Raw genomic sequence first — 27,435 nt, forward strand, 5'->3', positions numbered from 1 at the left:
AGATTCCATGAATCTTCACGAAGCCATTTCCACAGCCACAACCACCAGGTGTCTCTGACCAGGACCCAGCTAGTCAGGCCTAAGCCACAAAGCTCCTTAACTCCTTTCAAATGGCATTGCATCACATATGTTTTTATATTTGGAAACATCACTCATGGCCCTTTTCTTTCTAGGTAGTGCCATTATTTCCGCTATGTTTCTGAAAGAAAATTTGAGAGCCTCAGATTTACTAGGTAAGTAATGAATTAATTCCTGTAAATAAGCACTGCTTGATGAGGAAATAAATAATCCCACCTATGAAAAATACGTGCTTTAAAAACAGGGAACAAATTACTGAAATAGATATAGTCTCATTTAGAGGCGAACGTCTTATCTTGGAGCTGCCAATTGCTCTTTGACTTGAAATACCTGCATCTTCATTGTGCCCACGGCCCATGCTATTGACCACAACAAATTATTTTAGAGTATTATTATTATGACTGTTACAACATTTTTATGAACATAATAAAATCCAAGAAAACATTTGTTTTACCTAATAGAGTATTCCACTTCAAAGGACATGTTTGTTAGATTGTTACATGAAAGAACTACATAAAAATGAAAACCACAAACAAAACTTAGATGTACTAATTAACTACCTAATTTGTGTTTAGTCCTTTCTAAGAGTAACCTAGAATGTTGATTTTCAGAATTTTATTTTGAAATTCGGCTGTTAGTGGAAAGCAGCAATATCCTTCTTGGCTGTAAGAAAGAGTTCCGTTATATGGCCAAGCCTCTTATATTGACTGCATCTTCTACCTCTTGTTGGAAACATCGTTAACGAGAAGAATTATAGAGATGCATATTTTCTTCCTTGACAAAAATCCCATCTGAATTGCTGCTGACATATGATAATGAATATGATACTTTAGGCACTTTAAATAAAGCAATGTCTGCTCACTTCCAAGGAGATTTTTTTTTTTTTTTATTTGAGCTTTAAATGTGACACCAGTGTTAGTATGTTGAACATTTGTTTCCCCGATCATGTTTCCCTGGAGCCTAGTGTCTTGAGTTTTCACTTTTTCTTTTCCCTCCTTAGTTTGATTCCGCTAGTGGAGTTTTTAGTCAACGTTGTCAAATTTTCATGGTTAAAATATTTTTCCAAATGTATCCATATGTGAATTGTGACTTTTCAAATACATTATTTTTCTATACTCTTTTTTTTTAATATTATGGTTTATGGAATCATTTTCTGAAGCTGTATGGAATCAGAAGTAAGAGAGAGCAATGCCTGAGTTTTAGAAATTAAAACAGGTCTTACACTGTGTTTCTCATTTATCACATTCTTAAGGAAACTTTAACTCGGTTAATCTAGCATGTGTCATCTTTTGTAATTAATGGTTGATTAATGTTTCAATAAATGTAAGGTATTTAATGAGGTAACACAGATGGATATAAAGGAAGACTTGCCAATTATTATGAACCTCTGTGATAAAAAGATGATTAACAGAACCCTGTCTTCAAAGTATACAGTCAAGGATAACATATATACAGAAATAAGTTTTTTAAAAGTAGAAAACAGTATATCTTATAATGTCTCCAGCCTTTAGGTTAAAACAGGATTTCTCAACCTCAGCCCTACAGGCATTTTAGGCTGGGTAATTCTTCATTGCAGGGGGCAGTCCTGTGTGTTGAAGGATGTTTAGCATCATCTCTTCTTGCCTTTACCCTTTAAAGGATAGTAGTGCCCTCTGCCCTAGCTATTACAACCAAAAAAAAAAAAAAAAAAAAAATGACTTCAAGCGTTGTCAGGTCTCCCCAGGGAGGCAAAATCACCTCCGGTTGAGAACCACTGGTTGAGAATGAAGAGAGATGATTCTAGCTGGGAAGCCCAGAGAGGATTTTCTACAGCAGAGGTACCATTCGAATCAGTTCTGACAGCTGAATAGACAGGCATGGGCCATATCCAGGGGGCATGCAGAGGGAATAACGCGAGAAGTGTTGACAGAGTTGCAAAAAGGTAAGGCAAGTTTCTGTGTAACACTGTGCTCCAACTGCTGCCCATGAGGATTAGGGAAAAAATGTAATCAAAGTCACAGCTATGACTCAGGAAGCAATAGAAATACCAGTATGTGCTGCTGATTTGATTATATACTTTGAAAACCCAAGATCCACTCAACATTACTCAAAGCAATAAACTAGCTCAACATCAAAGGATACAAATGTAACTCAGTCTCATGGGTTCAAATCTGGATTCGACTTCTGCTATCAACTGTGTGGCCAACATGACATTACTTAATTTCTCTAACCCTCAGTTTGCTGACAAATATAGAAGACTGTTGAATGGGTCAAATTGGATCGCTGATATTGATACATGTTAAGAAATGTAAAGCTCTATTCATAAAATTGTTATCTCCACACAGCTTCCTCCATGGGAGGTAATAATAAAAACGTGTAACCTAAGAAATAGGAAACACACACGTGTGTACACGTAACAAAAAAACCAAACAAAACCTCTTTTAAGTCTTCAATTCTTTGCTAATTTCTTACTTTATTAAGAGCCAACATTCATTAAATATTTACCTGTCCAGATACTATAAGTGTTTCACATGAACCATCTCACTTATATGGAGGAACAATCCATTTATAGAGCTGATATGTGTTTTTTTTTTTTTTTTTTTTTTTGTCTTTTTGTCTTTGTTGTTGTTGTTGCTATTTCTTGGGCCGCTTCCGCGGCATATGGAGGTTCCCAGGCTAGGGGTCGAATTGGAGCTGTAGCCACCAGCCTACGCCAGAGCCACAGCAACGCGGGATCCGAGCCGTGTCTGCAACCTACACCACAGCTCACGGCAACGCTGGATCCTTAACCCACTGAGCAAGGGCAGGAACCGAACCCGCAACCTCATGGTTCCTAGTCAGATTCGTTAACCACTGCGCCACGACGGGAACTCCTGATATGTGGTTTAAATAACTTGCCCCAGGTCATAACACTAGTTGGTGGTGGACCAGTATTCTAATAATGGCAACCTGGTAATAGCTATAGCGTCATGAGGTGGAAATGAGTCTCTAGTTTCTCTAGGCTATGTGGCCTTTGCAAAGTTACTTAATCCCTTTAAACTCCAATTTCCTCATCCTTAAAATGAAGATAGCATTACCTATCTCATAGGATTAAGTGAGTTCAGGGTACTCATAGAGCAGGGCCTGTCCATGTAGTAAGGACTCAGTAATGATAGCTGTTATTATCATTATTGCTGCCACCACTTTATACTACTGATTCATGAGAGGAAACCATGATTAGGCTATTTTAGCGAACTTTAGTCATCCAGGTGACATTTCCCATAACTCTGGTTGAGGGTTTTTGCCTTTTCATCTAATGCTTTTGGAGCAGGAATATATCTGGTATCACTTTTGTTTCATGCTATACTTAAAAGTGATCAATTTTTGGAGTTCCCATTGTGGCTCAGCAGAAACAAACCAGACTAGTATCCATGAAGATACAGGTTCAATCCCTGGCCCTGTTCAGGGAGTTAAGGATCCCACGTTGCTGGGAGCTGAGGTGTAGATCACAGACATGACTCGGATCTGGCTTTGCTGTGGCTGTGGTGTAGGCCAGCAACTGTGGCTCTGATTTGACTCCTATCCTGGGAACTTATATATGCCACAGGTGTGCCCCTAAAAAGAAAAAATAAAAAAGTGATCAATTTTTTACTTAAATCTAGTGTCACAGCAATAGGAAATGATTTAGTTACCTGTTCCATACCCCTGATTCCAAGAGCATTAAGATTATCAGGATCTGAGATGTTATAACCCATTTCATGCTTAGGGAAGGACTTTTTCCCCAACCATACTCAAGGTTGTGTTAAGTCACATGTATCTTCTTTGGGCCTGTATTGCTGATGCCTTGAGAAAATTTGACTCTGTTAAAAGCAAAAAAATGCATTTTTCTTTTTCTTTACAGGGACTAAAACCAAACAGGGAAAAGAGTAGTTAGCGGCATTTTTTTTTTTTAAAGATTAACATTGTAAGCATGCTAAAAAATAAATTGTCAAAATGTGCAAAAGAAAGTCATTTTTTTCCCTGCTTCAAGCAAATGAAAGTTTGTTTTTCATGATGGAACAAATGAAGATTTTTTGGGACCATGTGGAAACAAGCTGAACTAATTTATTGCCAAATGTTGCTCTGTGGCTATGAAGCTTTTCACCACTAGCCTCAAAAAAATGACCTCACAAAAGCTATGTCTGAGAGGAATCGCCAACTATTATTAACTCAATGACAGGCTTTGGACTATGCTCTGATTCTTAGTGGATTAATAACTTTAAATTATTGTAATGATTATTTTTCCTCCAAAAAAGCACCAAATTTCTCTCCTCTTCAATCAGCCAAAACTATAGTATTTTCCCCTCTTCTCCCTTAGTCATCAGACATACTGAATCTAATAGTCCGTGAGATCCTAGTTGATTTAAATCCAGATAGTGTCATCATAAAAAATAAAAATTACAGCCAATTCATCAGCACTCTCCGGAGACCAGTAACTTGATTATATCAAGTCACCTATAAATGATTTCCCAAATAAAATGTCAAGAGATTAATAGTGAGTTGAGAAGCATCTCCTTCCTTCCTTCTCCCACACCAGAGGTCAGCTTGGTTTGAAGCCAGTATCTAGAATACTAATCTAGCAAACAAACCATTATTTCTGGTTGAGAGGACAGATTGGCTATTTACTTTCAAAGTTACTTCACGAATGGGGGACTTTTTTAAATTTTGTTTTATGGCTGCCCCTCGTTTCTGGGCCAGGGATCAGAGCCGAGCTGTAGTTGCAACCTAAGCTGTGGCAACACAGGATCCTCCATCCACTGTGCCGAGCCAGAAATTGAACCTGTGTCCCAGCGCTCCCAAGAGGCCACTGATCCCATTGTGCCACAGCAGAAACTCCAAGAATGGGGGACTTTCTGATGATAGATTCCAAACTATTTGGATTTGCTCTATTGAGACATCCTAGTCCACGGCTCCTTCAGGATTCAGCTGCCATTAGCCTGAGGCATCTGGAGAGCCTGCACTGAGGGGAAGGCATCCTGAACAGTTGGGTGTGAAGAGTCCAGTTTATGCTGTGATTCCTCATATCCCACAAAAGCAAGAGCTGGACCCCCATTCATCAGGTGACATATTACAGGCTCCAAGAGACCCAGACAGCAATGTTGGGTGAAGTCGGGTTAGCTGGATTTTTAAAACTCTTAAGGCTACCAGAAGTCAGGTCAAGTCAGATCCCAGAAGCTAACTCAAAGGCAGTTAACATTAGCTGGCACTGAGCTGGAGAGTGAGGACAAAATTAAAGGAGATTTCAGATTCTACTTAAGGGGAAGGGTGGGCTGGGAAAGCAGTTGTCAGTTGAGGGAGAGCTGTGCAAGTAGATCCTAGAATCCAAGGCTTGTACAGGTGAGAAACTCAGCAGGTTGGAAGTGCCCGTGAACAGAAGCATTAGAAGGAGCCTGATGTTGGGCTCTTTTCCCTTCCATCACATCTATATTTCAACCTCAGTCCACAAGCATCTATAGGAAACTTTTGCAATAGAGCTTCGGTAGCCTCTTGACACAGAGGCTGCCTTCTCACAGCTGGATCCAGTTAAGTGTCAGGCATTTCTCAAAGTATAAAATACTCACAACACGACTTCAGGATGATATAAATGGTCAAATACGTTTAGAAAATGTGACAACCGTATCCTCCCCTAGAAGATTCGCAATGAATACTAACAGCTTGAGGACCTCCAGGGGTCTTCCAGTAAAAGAACTATGTAAGTTTGTTTCACTCACCTCTTCCCAAATTTCTTGGCGGAACATCTATTTCATGAAACTGCTTCTAGGGAACACCAGTTTGGGAGACACTCTTCTGAAGGAACCTCAGGACCAGTCGGGGACTCCAAGGATCACTGCCAGGAGGAGCGGGTTCCCTCTAGTCCAGTGGGGATGTGTCATCCAGCCTCAGGTTATGCTCTGGACAGCTCCTGGGTGCCACCCCCTGAGACTATAGCATGAATGACAGCCTTGAATTGTCCATTCATCCACCCTTGTCCCTCATGTATACATGAGGCAGGAGAGTGTAGTTGTTAAAAAAAAATATATATATAGCCTACCTAGGTTCCAATCCAAGCTCTTCACTTGGCTTGAAAATCCCAGACAAGATAGTTATTTCCTTTGTGACAGCATTTTCTCATATTTCCAATGTGGCTAGTTTTAATAGTGTACAATGCTAAATACGATATACTCTGTAATATGCACATAGTATATTTAGTAACATAATTGTACAGTTATTTTTCCTAGGTTTGTTGTAAGAATTATTAGTTATATAGATGTAAAGGCTTTAGAATGATGCTTCTAAGTATTAGTATTATTATAGTTCTTATCATCACATTTCTGTATGATGGTGATCATACTGTAACTCCCATATCAACCACAATTGTCTGTGAAATTACACTTCTAAGAACATCACTTAAAAAGAATGATGAGCGGAGTTCCTGTTGTGGCTCAGTGGTTAACACATCTGACTAGGAACCATGAGTTGCGGGTTCGATCCCTGGCCTTGCTCAGTGGGTTAAGGCTCTGGTGTTGCCATGAGCTATGGTATAGGTCGCAGCGCGGCTCGGATCTGGCGTTGCTGTGGCTCTGGCATAGGCTGGCAGCTACAGCTCTGATTAGACTCCTAGCCTGGGAACCTCCATATGCTTCGAGAGAGGGCCTAGAAAAGGCAAAAAGACAAAAAAAAAAAAAAAAAAAAAAAAAAAAAAAAAAAAAAAAGGAATGATTACCTTTCTTTGTTCTATGTCTTCCCAGTATACCTAGTCTATCTACTGTAAAGAGCAAGGATGAGCTCTTTTACCTCTTTTGTACACATAATAAGTTTATAGAAGAGATTTTATTAATGCTTGGATATTGTATCAAGCTAAATCTGAAACTCCCACCAGATCATGGTCATGGCAGACATTTACATGACTTGGGTTGTATTTGGTGAGAAAATGTATTTGCTGCAGGTCTGGGCATGATGGAGTGCAGATGGGGCCACATCCCCTGTACTGTGGGTCGTGTCCAGCATCTAGGTGGTGACCCCCGCCTGCAGCTTACCCCCTGCTGCCCAACAGCTCCACCTTTGATCCCCTCCAATATTCAGATCTCAGTGCTTTGTGCACCAGTTCCCTGAGGTTAGCAGTGGGTAGCAAAGACAGTGCTGTTAGTGATTCTTCTTCTCTGTGTTCTGTTAGGTTGTGTCCTTTCTTCCATCTTCTTTTAAGACCAGTGGGGAGATTACCTTCCCTAGGCAGTCAGGAGATGCCAGCCAATTCCTTCCTGTCCCTCCCTTCCATTCCCAAAGTGGGTCATTATCACTGTAGAGACAGCCCCAGGGACAATCCCCCTCAGCTCTAGACTACAATATTAGAGATACCAGTTTGGATTCATTTGGAAGCTTGACTCAGATGGCCTTTGACCCTTCCTTGGCAGTCAGCATCCTAAGTTGGATCCATCCCAGGGTCCTTTGTCACATCAGGCCTCCAGGTAAGCTTTCAAACGTATTCAGCTCTCCTGACTGGCCTCTTGCAAAGCCAAATTCCTGGAGTCTAGCAGGTAGGACAAGTTCATTTGTACTCGTAAATGAGGAGACTGTGTCACAGAGGGATAAGCAACTTGCCTGGGCTCTTGCAGCTAGCAGTAGCAGTGAAATTTGTATTGTGTAGGGCCAGTTTCAGGCTGGATTAGACTTCCAGTATCCAAGTCCTGACCTGGAATTTAACCATTTCCCTGGTCAAAGGGCGTGTCAAGTGTTGCTTTTCTTCTTTTAGTGTCTTACGCTTCCAGAATATTCCTTTGGGCAAATGGGCCAACAGAAGAAGATAAAGAAATCTGTGTCTAAGTCAGAAATCGGTGTCTTTCAAAAGAAGGGATATTTGTGGCTTTACTGAAATGAAAATAGCAGGCACTTGATGTTTCATGCCACTTTTAGAAAAAGGTAGGATATAAATATATTTTACAGAAACTTATTGAAGGAACTGCTAATGACTATCTTAAAACATTTATGAAAAATGAACACATAACCCATGAAGGAGACAGTAAATCACACAGAACAAGATAAACGACACCAAATAAACAAGGAAAGAGCAGGTAGCAGCTATCCAGGACTGCCTCTGTAAGTGTCGGAAGTTGCTGAAATTAAAATCACTAAGAAGAAAGAAAGCATGACCTCCTGAGTTCCCATAGAGTTACTTACTAGACTCACAGTGACGTGTGAGTCTAGTAAGGTTCAGGTGAAATAGGGCAGCTGAAGGGAGTTCCCATTGTGGCTCAGCAGTTATTGAATCTGACTAGTGTCCATGAGGACACAGGTTCGATCCCTGGCCTTGCTCAGTGGGTTAAGGATCCGGCGTTGCCGTGAGCTGTGGTGTAGGTCGCAGACACGGCTCAGATCTGACGTTGCTATGGCTGTGGTATAGGCCAGCGGCTACAGCTTTGATTCGACCCTTAGCCTGGGAATATGCCACTGCCAGTGCGGCCCTAAAAAAAAAAAAGTGAAAAAAGTACTTTGAAAGGATAATTGCTAAATTATCAGTCATTTTACTTAAGGAGCTCAGAAATGCAGTGGAGATGTACCCTGGTAAAAACGGGCACAGTATCCAAATGCGGAAGCAGAATATGAAACAGGGACCATATTGAAAGTAACAGCCTCCCTAAAATGGATACTATGCAGACTCAGAAAGGAGGAGGCTGCCCTACATATCCTGAAGTAAAACATTCCCCAAGATATTCTGTTAAGTTAGGGAAAAAAGCAAGATACGGAAAAGTAATATGCTGTCGTTTGTTTAAAACACTAAGTTAGGGAAAAAAGCAAGATACGGAAAAGTAATATGCTGTCGTTTGTTTAAAACACCAAAATGCAGGCACTCTCACACCTGCCTGCATAACACATCACTGCAAAGAAAAGCTCGAGAACTGAGTGGCAGTGGTTACCGCTGAGGAGGGAATCATGGGGCCACAGGGTCTGAGAGAGCTTTGACTTTTCACTGATCCCTCCTCTATGGCTTTTGAATTTTTTAGCATATGCATGTGTTACCCATTCGAAACTAAATTTTTTTAAAGAAATGTAATTGACACTAGCTATATCTAGTTGACTATATCTAGTTAGAGGAGATAACTAACTGTGAGAAGAACTCAATATAAATAAGAAATGTGGATTTCACAAAAGTAAGTTGGAAGTCTCTGAGACTTTTAAGTCGTATTCAGTGCATTTATTCTACTTTACTATATCCAGTTTAGAAAATTGGCTTTTTTTTCAAATCCCTTCCTCCTAGGAACATAATATTGAACAATTATCTTTGGAAAGAGCTTTCTTTTCAAAAAAAGGGACAGAGCCGACCAGTAATTTTGCCCACTTTCGTATATATTATTTTTCTTTCATTGAAAGGCATAATGATGTATATTGTTTTCTTTCTTGAAATTCTCTTTTAAAAAATCACTTTTAAACTTGTGTATTTTAATTTCTGTCTTCAGAAAGTATTCCAGAAAGTATTCCAGCAGTAGAGCTTTCGCCTGCACAAAGTATTGTGGAATCAATTGTTACGTTAGAGGAAGCTTATTTTATAGCTCCTCCAATACCATGAATAGCTACTGCCTAGCTTGTATGAAAAATCAAATGCTGTTCATTCTCAGAAGCTAGAGTTCAAAACCCTAAATCATTGGTTAAGAGCAATGGGAAATTGGTGTCTTCAAATTGCAGGACTTTATAGACACACCAGATTTTTTCAGGTTGGAGTGCATGGTGGCTGTAAATTATACACACAACAATGCTGACCTCAGTGATGGAACATGCTGAATTATGTTTTCAGGTGCACGCTCCAAAAAATGCTACCTAACTCCATGTTTCTCAGACTGCTAATTATTAATAACTAAGCAGTTTTTAGTGTTATGTGGATAAGCATTCCTCTCTCTACCCCTCCTTCTACGGCCATTCCTCCCACACACATTCCCTTCCTCCATTATTACAAGTAATATTAAAGTGATGACAGTAACGCATTCCTACATGGGTTTATTACGTGATATTTTACCAAGCAGTCCCTGGAACTCTAGATTTTAAATGGGCTCAAATAAATCCTGTAGCAAAGTCAGCATTCACCTTGGTTATTTCTGCTTGAAAGGATTCCAGTAAATGGCAATAGTTAAGATGTTCATTTACCAGAGTTTTCAAGTTGAAAATTACCCGTGTGTGTGTGTGTGTGTGTGTGTGTGTGTGTGTGTGTGTGTGAAAGATCCAAAGATTTGTGAGTGCAGAGTAGATAGATCATCAGGTGATGGACTTCCCTACTCCCTGGGCTCCACCACCTAGATCCAGATGGATCTGAATTCTTCATGCACTTACGGGTCCATGTGGAAACAAACAGCCAGGTTGGATATGCTTTTGTGTGTTCATATGCACATGTTCTGAACTTCCCCATCTTTGGGAAAGGCTTCTCTGAAGAGGTCAAGATTTATCTGAAACAACAGAGAAAAATCAGAAGTTCCGTCGTACCTCATCCCTTTCCTGGCCCTTATCCCCGTTTAAAGGTAATGCTGTTGGGTGAATGCATGATGCTCTCTGGGGGTGGTTTGATGAATCGTGTTTTAACAGGCATGGACTTTGCTTGGTCTATAGGTAATGTTTACCTAAAAGAGCTTAAGTGTCCCTTTTCAACTTGGTTTGTCTTTTCAATTTTATTTACAGGTATGACATTGGCATTTGCAGGGACATATTTATTGGTGACCTTTGCTCCAAACATCACTCAGGCTATCTCCGCAAGAACAGTGCAGTATTACTTTGTTGGCTGGCAGTTCATGATCTATGTGGTAAGAATTCTAAAAATTTTACTATCTCAGAAGCAACATTATCTAGACCACTGGTACATGCCTATGTTAGAGAACTGATACAATCTTTTCTTCTCAGCATTAATAGCTCATTAAAGTGTAAGTATAGGAGTTCCCGTCGTGGCTCAGTGGTTAATGAATCTGACTAGGAACCATGAGGTTGTGGGTTCGATCTCTGGCCTTGCTCAGTGGGTTAAGGATCTGGCGTTGCCGTGAGCTGTGGTGTAGGTCGCAGACACGGCTCAGATCTGACGTTGCTATAGCTGTGGTATAGGCCAGCGGCTACAGCTCCAATTAGACCCTTAGCCTGGGAACCTCCATATGCCTCCAGTGCAGCCTTCAAAAGACAAAAAGACAAAAATAAAATTAAAAAAAAAAAGTGTAAGTATATTTCACCAGTACAAAAGTATTTGAAACACCAAATCAGCAATGGACGCACCCTCATTTCCCAAGTATCCTGTCCTTGGGGGTGACCTGTCACTGGAATAATTTCCATGATTTAATGGAATTTAATCTGGCAAATTCAGAACAACATTTTTAGGACAACACAGAGTAAAAACAAACAAAAGTCTTTCTTCCCAAAGCAAAGGAAGATACCCGAAGACACATTTTTATTTCCTTCACTGCATTTTATTCCAGATACTCTCTTCAAAAAAGCATTCATTGTGCGGTTAATGAACCTGACTAGGATCCATGAGGATACAGGTTCAATCCCTGGCCTTGCTCATTGGGTTGAGGATCTGGCATTGCAGGAGGCTGTGGTGTAGGTGGCAGACACGGCTCTGATCCCACCTTGCTGTGGCTGTGGTGGTGCAGCTGCAGCTCCAATTCAGCCCCCAGCCTGGGAACCTCCATATGCCACAGGTGCAGCCCTAAAATAAATAAATAAATACGTAAATACATAAATAAATTAATTAATAAATAAAATAAAAAATACAATAGCCTTCTGAAGCAAAGCAGACAGCAGATAGGACAATACTGAGAATATGTAAAGAAAGAATGAAATGAGCTGACATAGAAATTTGAAGCCACTAATTGGGATATTTTCTTTGATGCAATGGCTATATCCAGTGAGTATAAAGAGAGAACTTGACTGAAATGGTTGGTATGTAACTTGTTACGGAAATCAGTTTAGATTGGAGAATAAAAATATTCTAGAAAGAGCAGGCAGTCAGAAGAAAACGGGGATAGCCTGGATGAGCATTTAACCAAGAACTGAACTGGTAAAATAGATGTGAACTCCATAAAAAGAATGAAAGCACACAGAGGCATACTTTTCTGGGGTTAGGGGTGACCTCAAAAAGCTATCTAGTCCAATGTGCTGCCCTTAAAGCAGGAAAAATGGTATGATCCTGCTGTTTGTACACCTTTTATTTAAAAGTGTGACACTGGCACTTGCAAGGACATGTTTATTGGTGACCTTTCTCTAAGTGTGGCATGAGTCAGAATATCACAGCAGGAATGGATGGTGTTACATTATTGGGTGGCAGTTCCTAGTCATGTGACAAGAATTCTGTTTACCTAATCCTGACCACTGGAACACAGATGTTCACAGGGGTTTCTTTTTATAGTCTCCCACTCTACTCCTTTCTCTTACTCAGCAGATACTCTGTCTTTAAAATAATTCCTTAGGGAGTCCCGTCGTGGTGCAGCGGAAACGAATCCGACCAGGAACCATGAGGTTGCAGGTTCCATCCCTGGCCTCGCTCGGTGGGTGAAGGATCTGACGTTGCCATGAGCTGTGGTGTAGGTCGCAGAAGCGGCCCGGATCTGGCATTGCTGTGGCTGTGGTGTAGGCTGGCAGCTATAGCTCCAATTACACCCCTAGCCTGGGAATCTCCACATGCCACGAGTGTGGCCCTAGAAAAGACAAAAAGACAAAATAATAATAATAATAATAATTCCTTATACTACTACACACCTTTTAATAAACTGTCCTCTTTCCCTTCTACACACCACCGAAAACTTACTCCCCTCCACTTTCTCAGCTCCTAGTCACTCTTCACTCATCATAATCTATTATATCCCTCACCAGGAATTGCCAAATGGAATTGCTTTTGGGGGGCCTGATTCTTCTACCTTGTGCAGCATGTACCCTTGGCCCACTCTCTTCCCCCTGCATCACTCTCTTCCCAGGCTTCCTCAGTTTGCCTGTTTCCCTGTTGCTCTTCCTCCTCTCTGATCAGTCCATCCCAGGCCCCTGGTGGGCACCTCCTTTTCTTCTGCCACCCACCCTTACCGTCTGTGCTACAAACTCCCAGCATTTTTCTGGGGTGATCTCATTGCTCACCCCCACCACCATCGTTCTCTAGAAAGACTTCCAAAACCAGACCCGCATCTCCTTCCCAGGTCTCTTCTCTTTTCCTTTCTTTTTTTTTTTTTTTGTCTTTTTAAGGCTGCACCAGGGGCATATGGAAGTTCCCAGGCTAGGAGTCCAATCGGAACTGCAGCTGCCCGCCTACACCACAGCCACAGCAACACCAGATCCGAGCCTCGTCTGCTACCTATACCGCAGCTCATGGCAATGCCAGATCCTTAACCCACTGAGTGAGGTCAGGGATCCAACCCATGTCCTCATGGATACTAGTTGGGTTCTTTACTGCTGAGCCATGAGGGGAACTCCCCAAGGTCTCTTCTGAGCTGCAAATCTGTGTTTTCATCTGTCCACTTATTACTCCTCCCTGCCTGGATGTCCCTTAGGTTCCTCAAAAGTAACATCTCAGAAACTGAATTCAACATCTGTAACATCTCATAAAACTGAACTCCCCTAAGCTCCCTCCTCTCTTAAACTGGAAGGTTCCCCCGACCCGTGCCCTCCATTGAACTGTAGGATTGGGCTTCCCAGGTCAGAGTAGGCCTCCTGAGGTCTGTCCTACCTTATGTCTCTCCTGCCCCCGTTTTATCTTCCTCCTTGTCCACCACATGCGGTCCTTTAACTGTTGCCGCTTTCATCAACCAAATCTAAGCACTAGAAGGACACACTGCGCATTTCGTGAAGTCCTACCCCACATTCTTATTCGTTGCCGACAGGCAAAACAAATTCTTCACCCAGTTAGAAAAGGGTCACGGAGTCTGTGACCAGAAAATTAAAAGCCTGAGCTCAGTGCTTTGGAGATTAAAGATGTATCAAGACTTATTTCCTGGAATAAACAACATTGTTTGATGATGATGTTTCTTATACTGTTTGAACACCAGAGAGAACATTTTAAAAGAAGAAAACTATGTTTTTAAACCTTATATAGTTCCACAAAAAATACTCTGAAGTTAACTGCGTTTTTCCATTCTCCAAAGTTAACTCTTAAATGCATTCATTCATTTATTCACTAATTCATTCAACCTATTAGACACCTAGACTAGAGAGGAAAATTCCTGAAGCAGTCCTGAGAGAGACCCATATTCCTGTAAAATAATGAAAGTAATTTGAAAGGAAATGTCGGAGTTCCATTCGTGGCAGAGTGGTTAACGGATCCGACTAGGAACCATGAGGTTGCGGGTTCGATCCCTGCCCTTGCTCAGTGGGTTAAGGATCTGGCGTTGCCGTGAGCTGCGGTGCAGATCACAGACGCAGCTCAGATCCCTTGTTGCTGGGGCTGTGGTGTAGGCTGGTGGCTACAGCTCTGATTAGACCCCTAGCCTGGGAACCTCCATATGCTGCAAGTGCGGCCCAAGAAAAGGCAAAAAGAAAAGAAAGAAAGGAAATGTCACCAAAACTGTAAATAATTCCAGATACTTATAAGATAGCACAAAATTAACCTTTGATAACATCATATTTGAAGAACACTATTGACATTAGACTCTCAGGGGTATAGATTCTATGTCATCTTAGTTTATCTTATTTTGGAATTTGATCCATTGTAGGTTGCATCTATTAAAAACTCTAGACATTGTCAGTTACATACTAAGATCTTGAGCTGAAGTTTGGTTTAAATCTGTTAAACATCTACATAATTAATACTTAATCTTTTGATGTGGCAGATTCTGTGGTTTTCTGCAAACTATGACTGCAAAGATCATAATTACAGTAATTATGAGGATTCTTTGAAGTATTATTTGTGTGATTTTGTATTATATCATGTAAAAATGCAACACCTGAACTGCCTTTCGGGACTGATCAAATACCTAATAAAATGAATACAAGTATTTTTAAGTCTGAATAAGTTTCGTAATCTCAAAAGGAGATTGTGGAGTCATGTTACAGACTAGCTAATAGCATCTCCTTGTAGCATGCGTTGGCCTGTTCCAAGTCCATGTCCATTTTCCCTTTAAGGCTTACATGAAATGGGAGCCTCAGAAACAAGGCCCAGGAGCTTACCCTCTGAGCTAGGACTCTTTGGGGCAGAAGAGCATTTGAGAAGCCTGGTGTCTCCTGGCCAAAGAGGAATGAAGTGCCCTTTGCAGCCTTTACCACCTGGTACTTGCCAAAAAGCAAAAACTAACTGGGTTTCCAAGGTCACACTATCTTGGAGAAATGCTGTATAATATACACGGCCCCCTGAGGGATTCATCATCTCTGTTAGCATGTTGAAAAATAGAAGTCCTGGAGTTTCCATCACGGCTCAGTGGTTAACGAACCCGACTAGTATCCGTGAGGAAGCAGGTTCAATCCCTGGGCTTACTCAGTGGGTTAAGGATCTGGTGTTGCAATGAGCTATGGTGTAGGTCGCAGACGTGGTTCAGATCCTGTGTTGCTATGGCTGTGGTGTAGGCTGGCAGCTACAGCTCCAATTTGACTGCTAGCCTGGGAACCCCCATATGCAGAGGGTGTGGCCCTAAAAAGACAAAAAGACAAAAAAAAAGTCCTTTAGGAAAGAGACAAGCTTAACTTTGCTAATCCTGCCCTGCCCAGTCTTATTTGATCTCGAGCCTCTTCTCTCGAAGGGCCTTTTGTTGAGTAGCAACTGTGAATGTCTTCTCTGCAGGACCCACGTGAGGGAACGTGGCTCCAAGCCTCAGTTACTTTGTGTTCTCTGGCAGACTTGACTGTGGCCTTTTTGCGCACCCAGATTTCCCAACAGACTATTCAGAAGGAAACCTGTGTTGTGAACATAGACTCCTTCACAAAATCATCTACATGGTGCTCATTTTCTCTTCCCAAGACAAAAAATCAAATCAGCAGAAGCGGGGGCCCAGTCTGTCGGTTTGTGTAATTCTCTACTCCAAAGCTGATTATGAAGTCAGCCTTACTGGCAAAAGCTGTTTCAACACCCACCAGCAGGTGTTAAAAACCTGAAGGGAGAAAATTATGTTTTATAAGGTCTCCGTCTCTGTTGCATGAGATTCGTCTAAATGTAAGTAGCATTCGTAGGTCTGCACTAGGACACACTTCGGTGGCCGGTGCCCACTGAACCCTCTGCTCACTCTGACCACATTCTGCCCTTCACCGGAGCAGTGGCCCTGCACACTGACAGATGGGGAAACAGGGAGGTTCAGTAACCAAGGTCACATAAATACTGAGTGGCAGAGCAGCATTCAGACCCAGGTCATCCACCCTTGGAGTGAACCCTCCAGTTCATTTCCGTGCACCCCTCTGTGCAGAATTAATTCCCACTGACCTCCAAGGGTTGGGTCTTGGTCACAGTTTAGGGTTAAAGAGAACCTTTGCAGAGCTCATTTCTTTGGGGCAAGGAAGCCATATCAAAGGCTCTCCTTTTAAGAAAGAATTTGGTGAGAGAAGATGAGGGGAACACGAGCTCAGATTTTGGCCCAGGGAATGGGGTTTCCCGTGGTGGGATTTTGTGTAGCATCATTTCAGGAACTGCCAGTGCTCTTTTTGCCTCTGAAAACATGGCGATGAGTGCCTTACCATCAAATTCGAGAATGTGGAGTTCCCGTTGTGGCTCAGCAGAAACGAATCTGACTAACATCCATGAGGACGCAGGTTCACTCCCTGGCCTCACTCAGTGGGTTAAGGATCTGGCATTGCCATGAGCTGTGGTGTAGGTCACAGATGCAGCTCAGATCTGGCTTTGCTGTGGCTTTGGTATAGGCCAGCAGCTACAGCTCCATTTCTACCCCTAGCCTGGAACTTCCATATGCTGCAGATACAGCCCCAAAAAGACAAAAAAAAAAAAAAAAAAAGTAAAATAAAACTGCCTTCCTGGAGCATGAAATTCATTAAAAAAAAAAAAAATCAAGAATGAATCCAAAAAGCCCAGGATCCATTCAGAAAACTCAACCTGAAGATTGTGTTCTTCTGGAAAGACTTCAGGTCCCAAAACCTGACTTAGTTTCCTATTATTTTCATAATCAATTGTCACAAACTTAATGGCTTCGGGAAACACACATTTATTTTCTTACAGTTTCAAAGGTCAGAAGTCCAACATGGGGTGTCATGGACTAAAGTCAGGGTACTGGCAGGGCCGAATTCTTTGCTAGCGCCCCTGGGGGAGAATCTGTTTCCTTGGCCTTTTCCACCTTCTAGAGGCAGCCAGCATTCCTTGACTTAGGTCTTTCTCACGTTACATCTCCCTCTGACCACAGCTGGGAAGGCTCGCTACTTTTAAGGACCCTTGTGACTACGGTGGGTCCACGCGGGTAATCCGTGATAATCTCCCCATCTCAAGGTCCATAACCTTAATCACATCTGCAAAGCCCCTTGACATGTAAAGTAATATATGCACAAGTTCCAGAGGTCTTCACCATCTTGGGGAGGTGGGCAGGGTGGGTATTCTGCCTACCAGAGCTGAACCACTTAACCCCTCTGAGTCTTGGTTTCCTCATCTCTGAAACCAGGGTAATAATAGCACCTCCCTCCTCAGGTCATCATGAGGATTCTGTGAATTAGTGCAGGTAAAGCAGGTGGAGATCATACAGTCAGTGCTGCTGATGTTTCTGGGCTCTGAGATAGCAATTAGCAAAGCCGCCTCTTCCTGGGTCACAGCAACCTGCCGACATCACCGCTTCTTTAATATTGATTTTTCTCAGAGAGAGGGAAAATTGTGGCTAGAAAAAAAAAATCATCCTTAACTCCCACTGCTTGAATATTTTATTCCTGGGAGCTTGCCACAGGACAGAACCCAGGGCAACAGCTGTCATTCTCTGAGTAATAGGAACTCATGTTTTATTTATCTGAAGCCACAGAGATGGAGGTTACAAAAAAAAAAAAAAAAAGTCCTACATGATTTTTAAAACAGATAACCACCCGCATCCTCCCCTCAAAAAATTAATAATCGGCATGTGAACAGATTTAGCCGCCATACTCTGTGCATTAGTGCGGGAAGAATATTCTTCCTTCCAGCAATAAATACAGCTGGCGGTTGGAGCACTGCTGTGAGCTCTTTGTAACTGCATCACTTGAGAAATGGTTACCTGGGGTTGAGGGGAGACCAAGCTGAGGGGGATTTTTCTAGGGTTTTTTGTTTATGCTTTTTTTTTTTTCTTTTTTTTTTTTAAGGGCTGCACCTGTGGCATATGGGGGTTTCCAGGCTAGGGGTCAAATCTGAGCTACAGCCTACGCCACAGCCACACCAGATCTGAGCTGCATCTGCAACCTACACCACAGCTCATAGCAAAACCAGATCCTTGACCCACTGAGTGAGGCCAGGGATTGAACCCAAATCCTCATGGGTCCTAGTTGGGTTCGTTTCCCCTGAGCCACAACAGAAACTCCAAGGGATATTTCTGTTGTGATGGCAGCTTTCAGGAGAGCAGAGAGATAGGAGTTTAATTGCTTTTATAGTGACTTGATTAAATGAAAGGTCTGGCAAATAAGTCCTGTAAAGGAAAGTTAAAATAATTGGTTTCATTTGCCAGAAAAAGAAAAGATGAGGGGATGAGTTCATCTTCCATATGAGACGAAAAGGTTCTTAAATGAAGAAGATATGGTCCTGCTGCTTCCCACGCCCACAGATGATTAAAAGGAGAAACAAACCAACAAGCAAAACCCGGAGTTGGAAGAATAGAGACTTATGTTTTTTTAAAGAGGGCTCCATAACTAAAATGCAGTCCTGAAAATAGTGAAAGGAAAATGATTAGGTCTAATATATATTTTTATTACATGTGTCATCCTGGAAGAATCTCATAAACATAATGCACAGTGAAAAAAAGTGATAGCAAGTATGATTCTGCTTGTATAAAGTCCAAATGTGCAAAAATAAATGGTGTCACTTGAGGATACATAGAAATGTGGTAAACTGTTAACATGAATGGCCAACACAAAATTCAGTGTCCTGTTTCCTAGGAGGTTGCAGGAGAACAGGAGTGAAATTGGAGGAGGCAAGATTTCCCAGCGCTTGATGTGTTCTCTTTCTCATGTTGGGTGGAGGGTACTAGGGTACTTGTACGGCTGTGAATATCTTGTATGTATATCACATATAGTTTCTCTGAGTGAAATATGTCATTATCCAAATTGTGTTATAAAATGATTCCTCCTGCTATTGAATGGCCAGATTGTAAAGAGGCTCTGAAGCTATTGCAGTAGTTGGAGAAGGTGGCAGGGAGTGAGGGAAAAGAAAGTATTTTCAGCTTGTGCAGCAGGGATGTGGCAATGCCATCCTCTGAGGGGGTGGGGGCCCAGGAGGAACAGGTAGGGAAGCTAGGCAGTCAAGAGTTAAATGTCACCCATATTCATGCGATGTGACTATTAAACATGCATATGGAAATGGCTGGTAGACAACTGGATAAATGACACTGGAGATGCAGGGAGATCAAGACGAGAGATCTAGATTTGAGCATCATTGCCCCATAAGTGATCTGGCTCTGGTTGGCTGAGGCTCCTTGCATTGTTCTCCTAGATTTATAATTGTCCCTAGGAACTCTAGTCCCCTTCAACCCTCATGTGAGAACTGTTGCAAAATCAAGAAGAGAAGTGTGGCATTCTGAAGATTTTGCCGAGAATAATTTATACTTGACTGTCTTTTATCTCTTTCATTTCTAGATCTTAGAGATATTACTTTTCTGCATTCTCCTATATTTCCATAAAAGAAAAGGAATGAAACACATTGTGATTCTGCTAACCCTGGTGGCACTTCTGGGTAAGGGTATATTTTTTGTTTCCTAATTCTTGAATCTAACCATGCTAAATCATAAGAGTTTGAAGGAAAATATTTGAGCTTTCTATTTTTTTCTCATTGCTTCTACTTGTCGCTTCTGACCTATAGAAAGAAACTGTCTCAGTTATGCCAATTATACTCTGCATGTACATTGCTACAATCGATAAAGATTTAATTTTTAAATATATTTAAGGATTTTTTTTCTTCTTGATAATTTCATTTGCTCTCTGACAATTTGGGGATTTTTTTCTTACTAAGCAATTGAAGCATATTTTAAAAAGAAACAAATGAATGAACTCAGTGGAAACTTTTGTATCAGAAATTAGTTATGTGGAGTTCCCATTGTGGCTTAGTGGAAATGTGTCTGACTAGCATCCATGAGGACACAGGTTTGATCCCTGGCCTCTCTCAGTGGGTTAAGGATCTGGCATTGCCCTGAGCTGAGGTGTAAGCCACAGACGCGGCTCAGATCTAACATTGCTATGGCCATGACGTAGGCCAGTGGCTACAGCTCTGATTCGGCCCCTATCCTGGGCATCTCCATATGCTGTGGGCGTGGCCTTAAAAAGACCAAAAAAAAAAAAAAAAAGAAGAAGAAGAAATTAGTTATCAAGGCCTATCCTAGTCACATTTTTTAAGAAACTTTGAAACATGGCTAATATGATTTTATTAAGCAGTATGATTTTCTTAGATACATTTGTTTCACTCATTATTTATCTACCTATTTCCTTTTTTTCCAGAGGTACCTTATAAGATTTGAAAGCTGATGCTTATATAAGCCCACTATATATTTTATAATTTATTCTACCTCCCCACTTTTCTCTCTCTCTGTCTTTCATTCTCTCTCACACACACTCTCTCTATCATACAGATGTACATCTCAATACCAGGAGATCTCACTGATCATTTGGGAAATTCTCTTTTTAAAATTTATTTATAATTCTTCCTTTGCCTCTTCTTTGCCAGTAAGATGGCTCCTTCGTCTGTGTTGTTTGCTCTGCCTTTATAAACTGTACTTATACCATTGGGACAGCTGCAGTCTCCATGTTCATGAGGTGCTCGGAGCTTTTATTTCTTCATTCCATCAACCGCTTCTCCCCTTTGAATTGGAAGATTTGCATTTGTGATAGTTAATTATAGAAAGAAATTTTCCCTAGAACATATTCAGGTATGCTGTTGATCAAAAGAACAGAAAAAGAACTTTATATTTGTTTTCTTCCGAATTACCAGATAGGGACAACAAAAGCAAAGTAAAAGACATACATTATAAAGGAAAATATTGAAAATAAAGGAAATTTTAAATAGGAAATAAAATAGAATTAAGACCATACATATCAGCTATGATCATAAATGCACGTGGAATAAGTTTACGAAGTAAAAAAGAAAGATTCCCAAATGGGGCTTCAGAAAAATTCCCGTATTGATTTTGAAAAAGATTCTGAAATTGCATTCAGCCTGTTTGCTCTGGTTCAGCTCTATAAAGGTTATCAAAATGGCATCTGTTCTTTTTTTTTTTTTCTTGTCTTTTTAGGGCCACACCCACATATGGAAGTTCCCAGGGTAGGGGTCTAATGGGAGCTGCAGCTGCCGCCGATGCCACAGTCACAGCCACAGCCACGCCAGATCCAAGCCCCATCTGCGACCTGCATCACAGCTCATGGCAACCCACTGAGCAAGGCCAGTGAGCGAACCTGAGTCCTCATGGATACTAGTCGGGTTCTTTACTGCTGAGCCGAAACAGGAACTCCCATCAAAATAACACCCGTTCTGATTGGCCCTTGCTGGTTGTGAATTTTTTTTTTCCCCTCTTTTGGCCGCCCCGGGGCATATGGAGCTCCAGGGCCAGGGATCAGATCTAAGCCACAGTTGCAACCTATGCCTTAGCAGTGGTGATGCCAGATCCTTAATCCACTGTGCCGGGCCAGGGATCAAACCTGCTTCAAAGAGCTCCAGAGACGCTGCTGATCCCATTGCGCCATAGCAGGAACTTGGTGAAATATTTTGACTTCATACATAAATTTCATCTAAAACAAGTTAACTCGGATTGCAAGTAAACGAAAGCAGAAGGTCATGGTATCTCATCTGAGTTAAAAATCAAGGCAGAGGCATTAAATGCACAGTGGATCCAGGAGGTTCCCTATCAGTACTTAGGTGCTAATTAGGACAGGATTGGGGCTTGGAAGGAGGAAGCACCATGGAAGGGGGCCCTCAGTAGACTGGGCAGCAACTATTCTAGAAACTACATTAACAGAAATATAAGAAGAGCAAGAGATTTCTCTTAGCTCATGGGAATAAGTAAACAGAAAAATATGTAAAATTAGAGAAACTGAATGCTTAACTTTGATCTGGCAGCTGTAATGTTGAACTCTAAATCCAGAAAGCAGAGAATACACCTTCTTTCAAGTGCCGTGTAACATTTACAAAAGTTGATCTTATAATTGGCCACAAAGAAATTTTTTTATAAATTCCAGGAAGTTGAAATAGTACAGACCACATTCTCAGATCACAGTGAAATAAAAACAGAAAATAATAACAAAAGTAAAAACCAGTAAAACCACCTGGGAATGTTAAACACTACTCTTAAACTGCAGCTGGGCCAAAGTAGAAACCATGATTTCATTACAGCAAATATTTCTTAAATTATTATGAAAACACTTAATATTAAACCTATAGTTTATGACTAATGCTGTATTCAGAAGGAAATTCATTGCTTTAAATATAAGTCTATTAAGCACTCAACACAAGAAGTTAGGGGAAAATGCACTGAAATAAAGTGGAAAATGCACTGAAATAAAGTGGAAGGTAACAATTAGTAAAGATAAAGGCAAAAATTAATGAAATAGAAAAGCAGAAGATTGATAAATAAACTCAGGAATCAGTTCTTAAAAGACAATAAAATAGATCTTCACAAGAAAAAAAAATACAGGAGTTCCTATTGTGGCTCAGCGATAATGAACTCGACTAGTATCCATAAGGATGCAAGTTTGATCCCTGGCCTCTCTCACTGAGTTAAGGATCTGGCATTGCCATGAGCTCCAGTGTAGGTTGCAGATGAAGCTCAGATCTGACATTTTTGTGGCTATGGCATAAGCCAGCAGCTACAGCTCCAATTCAACCTCTAGCCAGGGAATTTCCATATGGCTCGGGTACAGCCCTAAAAATACCAAAAAAAAAAAAAAGATAAAAAATACATACCAAATACTCAAAATTAGAGATAATATGTATATACAGAAAATAAATATGAAAACTATAATAAATCAGTTTTTTTAAAAGGAAGACAACGATGGAAAAAATAGAAGTATTGTTAAAAAGCTACATCCTGAAAAAAAAAATACAGTAGGAAAATTTTAAAAAATTATTAAAAAAAAAAAAGCTACATCCTGGAGTTCCCGTTGTGGCTCAATGGTTAACGAATCTGACTAGCAACCATGAGGTTGTGTGTTTGATCCCTGGCCTCGCTCAGATCCGGTGTTGCCATGAGCTGTGGAGTAGGTTGCAGACAAGGCTTGGATCCGGAGTTGCTGTGGCTGTGGCATAGGCCGGCGGCTACAGCTCCGATTAGAACCCTAGCCTGGGAACCTCCGTATGCGGCCCTAGAAAAGACAAAAAAAAAAAAAAAAAGCTACATCCTAAGAAGAACCAGGCCTAGATAGCTTCATAGATTATTCCTTAAGATCTGTAAGGAATATGTTTTTCAGATCTTTTTCAAGCTATCTGAGGACATGAGAAGAAAGCTTTTGCTTTCCTTTTTATATAATTAATATAAATACTAATCTCAAAGAGATATATAAAGAATACTTTGAACTAATTTCACTATTGAATATTGATGTAAAAATCCCAGATAAAAAAATTAGCAAATAGAATCCAGAACAAATCATACTTCATAACCAAGTGGACTTAATGAAACCCATTCTTTTTTTTTTTTTTTTTTTTAGGGCCACATCCTTGGCACATGGAAGTTCCCAAGTTAGGGGTTGAATCAGAGCTACAGATACCAGCCACAGCCACAGCCCCAGCAACACCAGATCTGAGCTGCATCTGCAACCTACACCACAGCTCACGGCCACGCTGGATCCTTAACTCACTGAGTGAGGCCAGGGGTCGAACCCATTATGGGTGCTAGTCTGATTTGTTTCCACTGAGCCACAATGGGAACTCCCGAAAACCATTCTTTTTCTTTATAACACTTGTAATAATTTGTACTTACGCATTCTGCTTATATGTGAAAACATTGTTATGAGCTCGTCCTCCTCCCCAGATGAGGACATAGATGGTCTGTACTAGTGACACTATGTATATTACCTAGAACTGAGCACAGTGAGCACAAAATAAATTCATTAACTAACTAGTTCATTCATCATGTGATGATTCTTTAAGAAATCTATTAATGTAATTCATCAAGTTAATGACTCGAAAAGGAAATATCATGTCATTATCTCAATAGATGCTGAAAAGGCATGCTAAAATTTAATAGACATTTCTAAAAAAGAATTCAAAAACAACAGGGATAAATAGCTACCTGTGTATTAAAAACGTATTTCTCCCTTTTTAAAATTTTAGTTTTTATTGAGAAATAATTGACAAATATAATTATATGTATTTAGAATATACAGTGTGACAATTTGGTATACATATACATTATAGAATGACTCCCCAGCTCAAGATAATTAACACGTCCATCACCTCATAGAGTTAACATGGGGAACGTGTGTGTGTGTGTGTGTGTGTGTGTGTGTGTGGTGGGAATGCTTAAGCTCTATTTTCAGGAATTTTCAAGTTCACAATACCATTTTCTTAACCATGGCCAGCGTGCTGTACCTTAGATCCTCAAAACTTCTTATTATAACTGAAACTTTGTGCCCTTTAACCTACATCACCCCATGTTCCCCTTCCCCCAGCCCCTGCTATCCACCACCGTCCTATATTCTGTTTCTATGAAATCAGAAAATCATTTTTTTCTTAAACCAAAAGCTAAAGCATCCCTGATGGTGAAATACCGGAAGTGTTTCCTGTTACAGTAAGAAATGAGAACAGATACTTCCTTTATACTCATTGATGCTGTTTGGGCACTTCACAATGATCGTTAATGACTTTTAGAAGAAAAAATGATTAGAAGGAGTTCCCATCGTGGCTCAGTGGTTAACGAATCCGAATCCAACCAGGAACCATGAGGTTGCAGGTTCAATTCCTGCCCTTGCTTAGTGGGTTAGGGATTTGGCATTGCCGTGAGCTGTGGTGTAGGTTGCAGACTCGGCTTGGGTCCCACGTTGCTGTGGCTCTGGTGTAGGCCGGTGGCTGCAGCTCCGATTGGACCCCTAGCCTGGGAACCTCCATATGCCGCAGGAGTGGTCCTAGAAAAGGCAAAAAGACAAAAAAAAAAAAAAAAAAAGAAGAAGAAGAAGAAAAGATGATTATGGAAATCATGTAGCAGCTTTGAAAAATATGTACAGTGTCATGGTAGTTGAAAAAGTAGCACACAACGTTGTACCTACCTTCGTTGTGATTGAAAAGCATGTGTGAAGCAGAAACTAGAAATGAAGGAGAGGTAGTGGTAATATAGAGGTGGGTTTTTTGTTTTGGTTTGGTTTGGTTTTTGCTTTATGTTGTTATAATCTTGTCTGTGTGATGGATAAGAAATGGAACTAAAGAGAAAATAGAAAGTGAGAGCAATCAGGAAGAAGGGAATCTGGCTTCTAGGGTGTGACTCTTCTTGCCTGTGGCTGCCATCCCAGGCTAGGGCTCGAATTGGAGCTGTAGCCACTGGTCTACACCACAGCCACCGAAACGTGGGATCCTAGCTGGGTCTGCAACCTATGCCACAGCTCATGGCAACGCCACATCCTTAACCCACTGAGGGAGGCCAGGGATCAAACCCGCATTTCATGGGTTCTAGTCGGGTTTGTTAACTGCTGAGCCATGAAGGAAACTCCCAAGAGCTCCTTTCTTAAAGGAATTGAAGGACTCACAGCAGAAGCGTTTCAGCTGATCAGGAAGCTAGGAAAGCCAGGAGGTCCTTCTCTGTGCTTACTTAGCACGCTCTGCTTGCCAAAGCCAAATTAATAAATGAAATATTTATGGCTCTAATAAGGAGACATTGAGGGCCATGTAGGAAAGTCCTGGGAGGGAGCAACTGGTGAAGAACTAGGAGTAAATTGAGAGGGCTGAATTTTAAACATCGGTCAGCATAATGCAAGGCAAAAATGGCACTGTTACAAGGACAAAAGTCATGCATATCTACTGCTGAGAACTAAGCAGTAGATATGCATGAGAAAGGTACCAAGAAAATATAAAATATAAAAATCCAATTAATTGAGCACTGCACCATGATATGATGGGAGTGTGTTTGGTCTTCTGTAGAAGACACTTTGCTGATGGATTTCAGTAGATGGCAATGGCTGTTGACACAGTAATTGCCCTGTAGGTGATTTTCCTATGGAAATCAGCAGAATGAAATACAAAGATTTATATTCAAGGATATTCATTAGAGATTCATTTTTAATTCCCCCCCAAAATGGATATAATCTAAATATCCAAGAATAGGGAATTACCAAAATAAAGTATACATACAAAGGCTTACTTGCTAACTGAGAAAAATCCTGCCTTTTTTAAAAAAAATTAGGAGTTCCTGTCGTGGCTCAGTGGTTAACAAATCTGACTAGAACCATGAGGTTTCGGGTTCGATCCCTGGCCTCGCTCAGTGGGTTAAGGATCCAGCGTCGCCGTGAGCTGTGGTGTAGGTCGAAGACCGAGGGTCGGATCTGGTGTTGCTGTGGCTGTGGTGTAGGCCGGCGGCTACAGCTCCGATTAGACCCCTAGCCTGGGATCCTCCACATGCTGTTGGTGTGGCCCTAGAAAAGATGAAAAGACAAAAAGACAAAAAAAAAAAAAAAAAAAAAAAAAAAAAGGGACATAGGAAATACTTAATGGCAAAGGAAAATAGTTTCCTAAGTAGTAATATACTATATGATTCACATGTTATGGTATAATTATGCATAGAGATAGAAAAATAACTACAAAGAAATGGTCTCAAATGTTAAAAATGACTTGGAGCTGAGTGTTGAGATTACAAATGATTTTTATTTTTCTTTCCAGACTCCTCTGCATTTTCCACATTGTCTTAGGTGAACATGTACACTTTTATAGTTTAAAAAACTGAGTTTAAAGTTTGTTAGAGATAACCACCGATGGTATGTAGTTTCTTCTTAGCCTTTTTTTCCCGTGCTTATGAAATACTTTCTATTTTTACATATACAGCATTAGAATGGTACCACATTACAGTTCGGTCTTTCCACCGGTCCTCATCAACCACCCTCCCCCTGCCCCTCAAAAAAAAAATTGGAAGTACTCAACACCAGTCTAGAAATAACTTAGAGTTACAATACATAGTGATTAATCGGGTGGTGATTGTGCATGCTTTGAAAATAGAATGATTAACTATAGCAACTGATAGTTGGTTTCGCTGTTTAATAAAGAATTCTACTTTTGTATTTGTTTTGTATTTAAGTGTAATTTAACATCAGATGGTGGTTGAATTAGGTGACCTTGGCCATCCTGAGGTTCTGAGACTAAGGGAACAGGGTGTTCAACTCTGT

The 27,435-nt window shown here is 40.9% G+C and overlaps 1 protein-coding gene across 2 annotated transcripts in view; it reads left to right on the plus strand.

Moving 5' to 3' along the window:
• NIPAL2 (NIPA like domain containing 2) overlaps nucleotides 1-27,435 on the plus strand; it is an 85,578-nt gene that overhangs the window by 43,452 nt on the left and 14,691 nt on the right. For both annotated transcript variants that reach the window (XR_001303390.2, XM_003125547.5), the window contains exons 4-6: nucleotides 174-233; nucleotides 10,714-10,835; nucleotides 19,729-19,825. Coding sequence is in view for 1 of the 2 variants with exons in the window: in XM_003125547.5 (XP_003125595.2) it covers nucleotides 174-233; nucleotides 10,714-10,835; nucleotides 19,729-19,825 (279 nt within the window). In the remaining variant the exon portion in view is untranslated. The remainder of the gene's footprint in view (nucleotides 1-173; nucleotides 234-10,713; nucleotides 10,836-19,728; nucleotides 19,826-27,435) is intronic.

This window comes from Sus scrofa, chromosome 4, assembly GCF_000003025.6.
Source record: "Sus scrofa isolate TJ Tabasco breed Duroc chromosome 4, Sscrofa11.1, whole genome shotgun sequence".
Taxonomy (NCBI): Eukaryota; Metazoa; Chordata; class Mammalia; order Artiodactyla; family Suidae; genus Sus; species Sus scrofa.